This window comes from Syngnathus acus, chromosome 10 (genome assembly GCF_901709675.1).
Source record: "Syngnathus acus chromosome 10, fSynAcu1.2, whole genome shotgun sequence".
In the NCBI taxonomy this organism is placed as follows: domain Eukaryota; kingdom Metazoa; phylum Chordata; class Actinopteri; order Syngnathiformes; family Syngnathidae; genus Syngnathus; species Syngnathus acus.
In genome coordinates, this window is record NC_051095.1 from 16,505,656 (window position 1) to 16,519,411 (window position 13,756).

The 13,756-nt window shown below is 43.4% G+C and overlaps 2 protein-coding genes across 16 annotated transcripts in view; both read left to right on the forward strand.

Moving 5' to 3' along the window:
* Positions 1 to 13,756, forward strand: part of LOC119128672 (protocadherin gamma-C5-like) — a 212,343-nt gene that overhangs the window by 49,398 nt on the left and 149,189 nt on the right. The window contains exon 1 of one of the 15 annotated variants that reach the window (XM_037261312.1): positions 5,692 to 8,308. The exons of the other annotated variants lie outside the window; for them this stretch is intronic. Within the exon in view, the coding sequence (XP_037117207.1) occupies positions 5,924 to 8,308 (2,385 nt within the window). The 5' untranslated portion in view covers positions 5,692 to 5,923. Of the gene's footprint in view, positions 1 to 5,691; positions 8,309 to 13,756 lie in introns of those variants that run through there. 15 annotated transcript variants of the gene reach the window in all.
* Positions 10,145 to 13,390, forward strand: LOC119128687 (protocadherin gamma-A11-like). The gene has a single exon (XM_037261375.1). The coding sequence runs from the start codon at positions 11,009 to 11,011 to the stop codon at positions 13,388 to 13,390; it is 2,382 nt and encodes a 793-aa protein (XP_037117270.1). The 5' UTR covers positions 10,145 to 11,008.

A 13,756-nucleotide genomic window follows, 5' to 3' on the forward strand; every position in this document is an offset into this window, starting at 1 on the left:
TGGATGTCGCTTTGCGCACAGTGGTAGTCATGAGAATGGGCATTCTCTACAAACTAGGACTTTTATATTGTATATGCATTTGTATTGATGAAAATTGATTATACTAGATGGATTCAGCAATGATCTAATGTTTTGATTGAAGTGTCTGCCAATATTGTTAGGCTCTAATTGATCTTACTTGGTAAACAGTTATATATATAAAGACTGCTTCAGAAACATATGTGTTTGTTTTTAATGATTATATTCACGAGAGCAAAGACACTCAGGTGCCTCAATGTGAGGAAATGCAAAAATATGTTAGGTGAAGCCTTTTAATGAAGTAGGTTATGTCCTTATAGTGTAAAACCTCAATTAAATGAATTGAGTCCTCTTTGAGAGTGGCTGAAAAGTGCCCTACTGGTTTGCACATTTGCGTGAGTTTTCTTCATGCACTATTCCATATGGTTTCTGGTTGGCTCACTGCATTGCTCAGAAAATATCATGCACTCATTTTTATAGGAGCTCTACTTTTCAATCCACCGTGTCTCTTTCAGGGGCGCAGTTTGACTCTGTCCATGGTGCTGAAATGAGTTCCGCACGTTTCTCTGCTGACTCGGGAATACTTAATTCTGATTTCTGTCTAGTCAGCAAACTAATTATTTTGAGTCCATTGGTTTTTCCCCAAGAAACAGTCGTTTTAAATACTACTTTAATATTTCTAATTTAAAATATAGAAAATGGATGGATGGAAATTTGGGACAATATAACACTTCGATTTAAAAAATGGACGCTCATGCAACGCGATCAGTGTGATAATCTACTGGTTTTTGTCTTAGTACATGTTATGTCAAGAAATATACTCTAGGTGTCAGTATGCGCTCATAAACAAAAAATATTGAAACTCCCATCTGATGTCGACACACAACCCGGATTTTCATTGTGTTGCTCTGCTCGAGACGCGTGACGAGACTGTGCTGTAAAAGCTGTGGATATCCGTGAAGATTACATTGATATTTTTTATTTATGTTTTGCAAAATTTAGTTTGGTTTACTTGCTGTGCAATGGAGAGCAAAGGATTTGCGGTTTTCAGGTCCCGCCTTATTTTTCTTTTCCTTATACTCCGCACCATCAATGGAGACGTGAGCTACTCCATCCCAGAAGAAATGAAACGTGGATCTGTAATCGGGAATATAGCCAAGGATATGGGACTTGATGTGGGCCAGTTTTCTGCTCGCAAAGCACGCATTGATCCAGAGGATAACAACGTCCAGCACTGTGGCGTCAACCTCAACACGGGTGACTTGATTGTGCAGGAAAGGATCGACAGAGAAGGGCTTTGCGGTAAAAAAGCATCATGTGTTTTAAAACAGGAACTCGTACTGGAAAATCCATTAGAGCTCCACCGTATTAGTATTCGTGTTCTAGATATTAATGACAATTATCCACTGTTTAATGAAGAGGTGCTCAAATTAGAAATTCAGGAATCAGCACATAAGGGAGAGCGTTTTCTTGTTAGAGAAGCACACGATGCAGATATCGGAGAAAATGCTGTTCAAAGCTACATTTTGCAGGACAATGATAATTTTAAATTGAATGTAAACACGAAACCTGGTGGGCGAAAATATTGTGAATTGGTTTTAGACAAAGAATTAGATAGAGAAGATAAAAATGTCATCATGCTCTCGCTAACTGCATATGATGGTGGCTCTCCTCAGAGATCAGGTACAGTGCAAATACATGTCACTGTGCTGGACGCTAATGATAATGCACCAGTGTTTAGTCAGACAGTCTATGAAGCCGGTCTGCCCGAAAACTCTCCTCTTGATACATTGGTGATTACAGTGAGTGCAACTGATAAAGATGAAGGAATAAATAGTGCAATTACCTATGCATTTGACCATGCGTCTGATGACAATAGCAATATCTTTAATTTAGACCCCACAACTGGTGAAGTGAGAGTCTCTGGTGTAGTTGATTATGAGAAAGTTTCATCTTATGAAATGCAAATAAGCGCTGTAGATGGCCTAGGATTAATATCTTATTCTTCCTTAATAATTGACGTGATTGACACAAATGACAATTCCCCTGTAATACAACTAAAATCACTGTCAAATCCAATGGCAGAGAATGTGTCACCCGGCACAGAGGTGGGCATCATTAACGTGCAGGACAGAGACTCTGAGCAGAATGGGCAGATCCGCTGCTCCATTCAACAAAATGTCCCTTTCAAGTTAGTTCCTTCTATCAAAAACTATTATTCTCTGGTGACGACTGGACGTCTGGACCGTGAACTAGTGTCAGACTACAACATTACAATCAGCGCGACTGATGAGGGCTCTCCTCCTCTGTCCTCCTCCAAAAGCATCCACTTGTCTGTGGGAGACATCAACGACAACCCGCCTGTGTTTGAGGAACAGTCCTACAGCGCATATGTGAGTGAAAATAACAAAGTTGGCTCCACTTTATGCTCTGTCAGTGCTCAAGACCCTGACTGGAGACAGAACGGCACCGTCATTTATTCTCTCTTACCTGCTGAGGTGAACGGCGCCCCGGTGTCCACCTACGTATCTGTCAACGGAGACACGGGGGCGATCCACGCCGTCAGGTCGTTTGATTACGAACACCTGAGGAGTTTTCAATTCCTCGTGATGGCCAGAGACAACGGCTCTCCTCCGCTGAGCAGCAACGTGAGCGTTAGCGTGTTCATCGGGGATGTGAATGACAACTCTCCTCAAATCCTGTACCCCGCGCCAGAGGGCAACTCCTTCATGACCGAGCTGGTCCCCAAAGCTGCCCATGGAGGCTCTGTGGTGTCCAAAGTGATCGCGGTGGATGCCGACTCGGGACAGAACGCCTGGCTGTCCTATCACATACTCAAGTCCACAGATGCGGGACTTTTCACCATCGGTCTTCACAGCGGAGAGATCAGGACCCAGCGGGACATTTTGGAATCCGACAGCATGAAGCAGAACCTGATTGTGGCCGTCATAGATAATGGACAGCCCCCTCTCTCAGCCACCTGCTCCATGTATTTGCTTATCTCGGATAACTTGGCCGAGGTGCCAGAATTGAAAGACATATCCTACGACGAGAAGAACTCCAAGCTGACCTCTTATCTGATCATCGCGCTGGTGTCCGTGTCCACCTTCTTCCTTACCTTCATCATGGTGGTCCTGGCTGTGAGGTTTTGTCACAGGAGAAAGCCCAGACTGTTGTTTGATGGAGCAGTTGCCATCCCCAGCGCGTATCTGCCTCCTAATTACGCAGATGTGGATGGCATGGGAACTTTACGCAGCACCTACAACTATGACGCCTACTTGACAACAGGCTCCAGAACCAGTGACTTTAAGTTTGTGTCTTCCTACAATGACAACACGCTGCCGGCTGACCAGACTTTGAAGAAAAGTCCAAGTGACTTTGATGAGATGTTTGGAAATGCTGAAGGTTCTCCTGAGGTATGAGCAACACTCAACTTTGTTGTTCATCCAGTTAATTGTCACATAGATGTTTAATCATATGAGGTTATTCGACTTATTTGGTTAACTTGAATCTTATTCTGACATGCGTAAAAGTGGTCTTTATTTCTTCATCTTTGTCTTTGATTGATTGATTGTTGATTGTTTATTGTTGATTGTTGATTGATTGATGTGGTTATTTATATCGTGACTGTTTGCTAAGGTAGAGTTTCTTTCACTAATAGTTCAGCATTACTCTTGGAAGTGTTGTCATTTTTACAGTTGCCACCCTCTTCATGGATTTTTTTTGAGGTGAGGGTAATTAATCTAAATTATGAGTGATTGTCACACATTTCTTGCTTAGGTGAAACAATTTATAAAGGTGTGTACTTGGGGCTTTTAGATGTTTTAGTTTACTTGTCAGTAGGAAAATTCTGTCTTTTGCATGATTTGCAAGTCACTCTGCCTGCTTTTTATTGTTACTGGACCTGTGATTGAATGACCCCCTCCTTTTTTAAGAACATCTATCGACAGTCTTTAGGTTGTCAATATTCTGTAGTTAGCTACATTATTTTGGGGAAATATATTTTCTGGGACTGTTGCGAAGAAGTTGATAACAATCATTGCTACCGAGAATATGCCATTTAGTCCTGCATCGGCTATGAACACGACACACATGCACGGACAGAACGCCAATGCCTACTTGTTCTTTAGCTCTGTTTTCCTTTATAGCTAAACTCAACTATTGACATCCATAATAGGTATGGTCTCGTTTTAGATTCATGCATGTGTTAAGTTGGATGTGATTTAATAAATCCTTGTGAGACCATGCCTCATAATTTGTGTCCGCATTAATGGACATTTGATTTTGGTATATTTCTTTCTGTCTCATTTCAGTTACCCTATTTAAGTCCTGGTGTGCCCAGTGGAGGACATAGCTTTTCCGATGATACATATCTCATGTGTTTGGGTGGTATCAAAAGAACTTTGCTTTCTTGCTGAGACAAAATGAATACTGCAGTAAGACACAAATATCAGGAAAAGAGGCAGATGTTTATAAAATATTGTTATTCTAGCAATGCTAACCACTACATGCATGCTGTAAATCCATAAGTACACGTTCTATATTGCGATTTGCTGGTTTCATTTCAAGGTGTGTGTGTGTGTGCGTGCGTGCGTGCGCGTGTGCGCGTGTTTGTGCGCGCGCGTGTGTGTTTATGCGTGCGTGCGTTTTGCCTTTTGTAAGCTGGTTTGCTCTGCTGAACATTTCAGAATCAGAATCAGCTTTATTGTCAATTCCTTCATGCTAGGACACACAAAGAAACCGAAATACCGTTCCCCCTATCCCACGGTGACGAGACACAGCACACGATTAACACACAAGTAAAACAACGGGGAGAGAGTTCAGGACCCCAACAGCCCGGAGATCACAAACTTCGCCAGTGGCGAGCAGTGCTGGCACCCCACAACAAAGTCCCGGCACCATTCTTCACGGATGTAGACGCACAGTCCACCTCCACGCGATGTTCCCCCTCGTACAATGGCCCGGTCCGCCCGATAGCGCGCCATCCGCTCCAGACGCACAGCAGCTACGCACTGTCCGGTCCGCAGAACTCAGCAGGCATGTTGATGTCCAGCGATCGAACGTCCGCCAGAAGAATGGAAGGCACGGCCGGGCGAGCTGGGGTGGCCGCCAGCCAGGCCCGGACGCCCAACCTGGGGATTTGATCACTGGCTTCTGCTCTGTGTGCGCGCGGACTGTTTGAGATGCTTTCAAGACTAGCTCGAAAAGTGTTCGATGTTTATTAAATAAAGTAATTTAATTTTTTAATACATAAAAAGTTTGTGTCGAGGATGGATGGCAGAGGGGACATACGCTATAAAAATGGCGACTGACAATTACTTAACGCTTCTCTGCAAGGGCACAGTGCGAGGAAAAAGTGCTTGGAAAATAAACTATTAGGCCTCTTGTAAGGGTACAATCTCGGTTATTGGGGAAAAAAAACTTTGGGGGCGACGACTAATGATAAATTATTTTCTTTGGTGTTTTGATGGCAAAACAAAAGATTGGATGTATTTACAGACTGAAAGCTGCTGGTTGTACGTTTTCTTAATCTTTATAAATAAGGTATTTCCTATTTGTGAAAAAAAAAGTTTGTCTGTTTTAAATTCAACTCAGCATTGTTGCAATTCCGTGGTACGAACACTGGAAATGTGAATTTGGTTGTAATGTTATTATTATGATCAATAATAATAATAATAATAATGTTCTGTTTGTAACGGAGCAAATCGACTCAAGGTGGCGGTATAGACCAGTCTTGAAATGACCCGTCATTCTCTCTTTTGTCGAAGGGCGTTTTGGCCGCACAAACATTTTGGCTGCAGGGAGGATAACATCAAATTGTCGTTGCTGTTACGCGTAGAAATACATTTCTGAATAGTTTGTTGTATCAACTGCATGTCCACGTCCCTTTTAACGGATATCTTCAATGATGGCTTCAAGGTGCACCGCGTTACAGGGGCGCACATTTTATTTCCTCCTCCTTTTGTTTTATTCATCACACGGAGACGTGAGTTTTTCCTTTCCAGAGGAGATGAAACGAGGATCAATTATTGGGAATTTAGCCAAGGATCTTGGATTGGAGGCGAGTGCGCTGCCCAGCAGAAAAGCGCGCATTGACGCGGACGGGAGTGGGAAACCTTACTGTGATCTGAACGCGAGAAATAGCGAGCTGATTGTGACCGACAGGATTGACAGAGAGGGGCTTTGTGGTGACAAACCTTCCTGCGTCCTGAAACATCAGGTTGTACTGCAGAATCCACTGGAACTTCATCGAATTAATCTGCTCATTCAAGATATTAATGATAACGCGCCCTTGTTTAATGATGACTTAATTGAGTTGGAGATTCGGGAGTCAGCTGACAGGGGAGCTCGTTTTGTGATTGAAGAAGCGCACGATGCGGACATAGGACAAAATTCAGTCCAACAATACATCCTAAAGAAAAATGATAATTTTGTTTTGTCTGTCAGTGGTAACACAATAGAGCTCGTACTTGACAAAGAACTTGATCGAGAAAAGCAAAGTGAGATGAATTTGCTTCTCACTGCTTTAGATGGCGGCTCTCCTCAAAGATCAGGCACAGTAGCCATACGTGTCACTGTGCTGGATGCTAATGATAACGCCCCAGTGTTTAGCCAGGCTGTTTATAAAGCCAGTCTGCCTGAAAATTCTGCCCCAGGTACAACCGTGATTATTGTCAGTGCTACTGATGCAGATGAAGGGGTGAATGGGAATGTGAGTTTTGATTTTGGACATGTTACAGAAGATGTGAAGAAAATATTTAGTATGGATCGTAAAGAGGGAACAATAGCTGTAATTGGTACTGTTGACTTTGAATCTAGCACATTATATGAAATACGTGTGAAGGCAAAAGATGGACTGGGACTGTCAACATATGCCAAGGTTATCATTTCTATCACTGATATTAATGATAATGCTCCAATAATACATCTAGAATCACTGTCTAATCCAATATCAGAGAACGTGTCACCTGGCACAGAGGTGGGCATCATTAATGTGCAGGACAGAGACTCTGAAAAGAATGGGCAGGTGCGCTGTTCCATTCAACAAAACGTCCCCTTCAAGTTAGTTCCTTCTATCAAAAACTATTATTCTCTGGTGACGACTGGGCCACTCGACCGTGAACTTGTGTCTGATTACAACATCACAATCAGCGCCACTGACGAGGGCTCACTTCCTCTGTCCTCCTCAAAAAGCGTCCACTTGTCTGTGGGAGACATCAACGACAACCCGCCCGTGTTTGAGGAACAGTCCTACAGTGCATATGTGAGTGAAAATAACAAAGCTGGCTCCACTTTATGCTCTGTCAGTGCTCGAGACCCCGACTGGAGACAGAACGGCACCGTCATTTATTCTCTCTTACCGGCTGAGGTGAACGGCGCCCCGGTGTCCTCCTACGTGTCTGTCAACGGAGACACGGGGGCGATCCACGGCGTCAGGTCCTTCGATTACGAACACCTGAGGAGTTTTCTATTCCTCGTGATGGCCAGGGATAACGGCTCTCCTCCGCTGAGCAGCAACGTGAGCGTTAGCGTGTTCATCGGGGATGTCAATGACAACTCTCCTCAGATCCTGTACCCCGCGCCGGAGGGCAACTCCTTCATGACCGAGCTGGTCCCCAAAGCTGCCCATGGAGGCTCTGTGGTGTCCAAAGTGATCGCGGTGGACGCCGACTCGGGCCAGAACGCCTGGCTGTCCTATCACATCCTCAAGTCCACAGATGCCGGACTTTTCATCATTGGTCTCCACAGCGGCGAGATCAGGACCCAGCGGGACATTTCAGAGTCTGACAGCATGAAGCAGAACCTGATTGTGGCCGTCAAAGATAACGGACAGCCCCCTCTCTCGGCCACCTGCTCCATGTATTTACTTATTTCGGACAACTTGGCAGAGGTGCCGGAGCTGAAGGACATTTCTTACGAAGAGAAGAACTCCAAACTGACCTCTTATCTGATCATCGCACTGGTGTCCGTGTCCACCTTCTTCCTGACCTTCATCATGGTGGTCCTGGCTGTGAGGTTTTGTCGCAGGAGAAAGCCCAGACTGTTGTTTGATGGAGCAGTTGCCATCCCCAGTGCGTATCTGCCTCCTAATTACGCAGATGTGGACGGCACGGGAACTTTACGCAGCACCTACAACTATGACGCCTACTTGACAACAGGCTCTAGAACCAGTGACTTTAAGTTTTTGTCCTCTTACAATGACAACACGCTGCCTGCTGACCAGACTCTGAAGAAAAGTCCAAGTGACTTTGTTGACGAGATATTTGAAGAGGCACAAAACTCCCCAGAGGTAGGCATCAATGCTATTTGTTTTTTTTTTGTTTTACTCTTTTCCCCAAGACATGCTGTTCATGCAGTATTTGCTTCAGCGTTCGGAATAACTGGGTGTAACCATCGTTATTTTTTTACAATATGTATGTTGTTCAAGGTCACTTGTAACCTGGAGGGTATCTTAGCTAATTGCTGGTTAAAGGCAGGCCACAGACTTGCGGTTGGGTAGTTATGCAATTATACAGAAACCCTCCAACTTCTTTTACTGTTTCCCCCTTTCTTGGGACCTTCAATTCCTTCTGGATTGTTTCATGGCTCCACTTATTGATACTGATCATCTCGTAAAATTTGATTGCACACATGGATGATTTATTTTACAAATGGAAAGGCCAGTACATATTTGTTTATCGCCTCATGTTTCTTCACAAACATACTACTATTAGTATTTTATGGTTTCTTTTGTTATCACGAAACAAAGTTTTTCTCAATTTTGCTGCCATTTCAACTTGGTTAGTTTGACATTGATTAAAAGTATTTATTTTGAATAGTGGTTTGCAGTAATCACTTCTCAATAAAGTGACCTTAAAGAGTTCTGGGTTCGTTTTACAGCAGCTGAACAGTAGCACTTTAAAAGGTATGTGTAGTGATAAACATGTTGAATATATTAAGTTTACTTCTTTTATTTGTGTCTGTTATTTATTTATTCTCGCATTAATTTAATATTCCTCATAACTTTGGCTCATATTAGTAGGTGTTCAGTTACATGTTGTTCTTTGGTAACTTTATAGGGTGACACGGTGGAGCACTGGTTAGCATGTTGGCCTCACAGTTCATAGGTACACAGTTCGATTCCTGCTTGCACCAGTCTGCGTGAAGTTGGCATGTTCTCCTCGTGCCTGTGTGAGTTTCCTCCGGGTGCTCTGGTTATCTCTTGCATTCCAAATACATGCATCGCAGGCCGATTTATCACTCCAAATTGTGCAAGTGTGATTGTGAGTGTAAATGGTTGTTTGTCTGTTTGTAAGTGTTTTTTGCATGGTTTGTTGTTGGGGTCCGATATAAGGTAGAGCTGAATGTTGCATCATTATCTCTGAAAGAAGTTGTGTGATTTTGTATGAATCACCTATATCAGGGGTGCCCAAGTCTGCTCCTCAAGAGCCCCTATCCATCCTGTTTTAGATGTGTCCCTACTCCTACACACATGACTCAAATGATCAGCTCATCAGCAAGCTTTGGGGAACCCTGATAATGATCCTAATGTCTTGTATCAGGTTTGTTGCAGTGGAGATGCATCTAAAATAGGCTGGATAGGAGCTCCCAAGGACCACACCTGGGCAGCCCTTACTTACATTATTGTCTATGGAGAGAAAAAGTTCTTGATTTTTTTAAAATAGCAATAACAGAAGTTGTATCTTATTGTAGCTCAGGTCTGTGATTGAAGTCTTGAACACAGTCGGGATTTTTGTTTGTTTAAAATGCCTCCCACTGGCCAGGTATGGCTATTGCATTTAGAGTTGTCAACTCCATGCAGGGGGACGGGTTAAAACCAAGATGGCTGGCTTAAGTCAGGTGTGTTTTGACAATGAGCCAAGGTTTTCAAAGTATTATTTGACATTCTGTGTTACTTGAAGCTTGAAAGATCCGGATACTTTATATATTATCAAATCATGAAGCTATCCACCATCCATATAACCTGGCTCCTGACCTTACCTGAACAAACAAGTGGTGAGTGAATGCTTTGAAGCCCTGTGGAGATCTGTACATGCCTTTCAATAATGAACATTCGAATCTTGTGGGGAAAAAGGGCACAGACACTGACATTCTGCATTAGCCGTTGTGCTGTAGTCTCATTACCTCACCTGAAAAAAATATTTGCGTGTGCTCTAACAGCTGTAGGTGTTGCAGTCTGATCCTCGCAATGACGTTTCCACATAGAAATTGCGTGTATAGATATCAAGGGAGTTTTGATCCATGTTAGTCATTTTATACTGTCTTATTTATGAAGTGTTGATGTAAAAAAAAATGAACAAGTTCCAAGTAAATGCGGTTTTATTCTGCTTTTTACACGCTTCTTGAGAATCAATTCACAGTTGTGTGGAGTTAATTATACAACAGTTCTCATGTAAATCCTTGTCTGAGCACCTTGAAATTTATTTTACTTAAAGTATTTTAGAACATTTTCTTGAAGATGACTAAAAATTAGCTGCTGTTGCATTGCTAATATCCCTTAACACATTAGTCCAGTGCATGTTGTTATATGCTGTGTGTGGGTTTCTAAAACAAAACAAGTCATTATTATTATTATTATTATTATTCAGTATAAGATCCCAATAAGACATTATTAATTATAAAAACCTTCATTATATATGCCACTCAGAAATGACAAGTAAACATTTCTTCATTTAGTGTTACAGAAATTAATCCATCCACATAAAAGTCTATAATGTCTGTTGTAAAAACAAATGCTATTAAATAGATAAAATATATTATACTACTCTTTAAAACATAATTTGATAACATATTGGGTACAACGAAGGTTTGTTTGAAGAAATATAAAATTCAAGTAGGCTTTCTTGTCAACAAACTGGACTCACGGTGGCGCAAGAGACCAGCCTTTAAATTTTGAACGCCCTTTTTCATTTGCGGTGGACTGACGTTCTGCTTGCAGGTTGCTGATTTTGTAGACCACATTGTTCTCCATTCCGTTCGGGAGGCTTCCATGATGGATTCTAAAATGTTGCCATCGCGCACGTTTTATTTCCTTTTTCTTTTGCTGCATTCCGCACTCGGAGACGTGAGCTTTTCTTTTCCCGAGGAGATGAAACGAGGATCGGTGATTGGGAATTTAGCCAAGGATCTCGGATTGGAGGCGGGCGCGCTGTCCAGCAGAAAAGCGCGCTTCGAGGCAGACAGGAGCGGAAAGCTTTATTGTGATCTAAACGCGCAAAACGGAGACCTGATTGTGGCCGACAGGATTGACAGAGAGGAGCTTTGTGACGACAAGGCTTCATGTGTCCTAAAATATGAGGTTGTCCTGGAGAATCCCCTGGAGCTCCATCGAATTAATATGCTCATTCAAGATATTAATGATAACGCGCCCTTGTTTAATGATGACTCAATAGAGTTGGAGATACGGGAGTCAGCCGTTAAAGGAGCTCGTTTTGTGATAGAGGAAGCGCACGATGCGGACATAAGACAAAATTCAGTGCAACAATACATCCTAAAGAAAAATGATAATTTTGTTTTGTCTGTCAGTGGTAACACAATAGAGCTCGTACTTGACAAAGAACTTGACCGTGAAAAGGAAAGTGAGATGAATTTGCTTCTCATTGCTTTAGATGGCGGCTCTCCTCAGAGATCAGGCACAGTAGCTGTACACGTCACTGTGCTGGATGCTAATGATAACGCCCCGGTGTTCAGCCAGGCTGTTTATAAAGCCAGTCTGCCTGAAAATTCTGCCCCGGGTACAATCGTAATTAATGTTAGTGCAACTGATGCAGATGAAGGGGTGAATGGGAATGTGAGTTATGATTTTGGACATGTTACAGATCATGTAAAGAAGTTATTCAGCATTGATCGTAAAATCGGTGCAATAACTGTAACTGGCACTGTTGACTATGAATCAAGCACATCATATGAATTACGCGTGAAAGCCAAAGATGGGCTTGGGCTGTCTTCTTATGCAAAAGTGGTCATTTCCATCACTGATCTGAATGACAATGCCCCTGTGATCAATTTAAAGTCACTATCTAATCCGGTATCGGAGAATGTGTCACCTGGCACTGAGGTGGGCATCATTAATGTGCAGGACAGAGACTCTGACAAAAATGGACAGGTGCGCTGTTCCATTCAACAAAACGTCCCCTTCAAGTTAGTTCCTTCAATCAAAAACTATTATTCTCTGGTCACCACTGGACTTCTGGACCGTGAACTAATGTCAGACTACAACATTACAATCAGCGCCACTGACGAGGGCTCTCCTCCTCTGTCCTCCTCAAAAAGGGTCCACTTATCTGTGGGAGACATCAACGACAACCCGCCCGTGTTTGAGGAACAGTCCTACAGCGCATATGTGAGTGAAAATAACAAAGCTGGTTCCACTTTATGCTCTGTCAGTGCTCAAGACCCTGACTGGAGACAGAATGGCACCGTCATTTATTCTCTCTTACCTGCTGAGGTGAACGGCGCCTCGGTGTCCTCCTATGTGTCTGTCAATGGAGACACGGGGGCGATCCACGCCGTCAGGTCCTTTGATTACGAACACCTGAGGAGTTTCCAAGTCCTCGTGATGGCCAGGGATAACGGCTCTCCTCCACTGAGCAGCAACGTGAGCGTCAGCGTGTTTATCTGGGACATGAATGACAACTCTCCTCAGATCCTGTACCCCGCCCCGGAGGCCAACTCCTTCATGACCGAGCTGGTCCCCAAAGCTGCGCACGGAGGCTCTGTAGTGTCCAAAGTGATCGCAGTGGATGCCGACTCGGGCCAGAACGCCTGGCTGTCCTATCACATCCTCAAGTCCACAGATGCGGGACTTTTCACCATTGGGCTCCATAGCGGCGAGATCAGGACCCAGCGGGACATTTCAGAGTCTGACAGCATGAAGCAGAACCTGATTGTGGCCGTCAGAGATAACGGACAGCCCCCTCTCTCTGCCACCTGCTCCATGTATTTGCTTATTTCGGATAACTTGGCCGAGGTGCCGGAGCTGAAGGACATATCCTACGACGAGAAGAACTCCAAACTGACCTCTTATCTGATCATCGCGCTGGTGTCCGTGTCCACCTTCTTCCTGACATTCATCATGGTGGTCCTGGCTGTGAGGTTTTGTCGCAGGAGAAAGCCCAGACTGTTGTTTGATGGAGCAGTTGCCATTCCCAGCGCGTATCTGCCTCCTAATTACGCAGATGTGGACGGCACGGGAACTTTACGCAGCACCTACAACTATGACGCCTACTTGACCACAGGCTCGAGAACGAGTGACTTTAAGTTTGTGTCTTCTTACAATGACAACACGCTGCCGGCTGACCAGACTCTGAAGAAAAGTCCCTCTGACTTTGATGAGATGTTTGGAGATGTTGAAGGTTCTCCTGAGGTATGAGCAACAGTCCCATTTTTACGTTGTCAAATTTACTTCATTCACGCTTCTGCCACTCTGTTTCTTGGCGTTTATCCCAACTTGGTTGGGTGAAACCCACACTGTTCACATGATTGGTGACTACTCAGTCATCCATATTTCTTCCCATTTATTTTACTGTTGTCCCTTGCCACCATCCTTGTTGGCATTCACATGTTCGCTTCATGGCTTTACTTGTTATTGTTGAGCTCATAAGATTAATAACATTTGTTCCCCACTAATAGTCAACGTTTCATCACAATATTATTGACAGCATCACATTATCACAGCATTCATTTTCAGTTTATTTTTTTCATCTGCAGGCTATGCATTTTCATGATTGTTTGGACC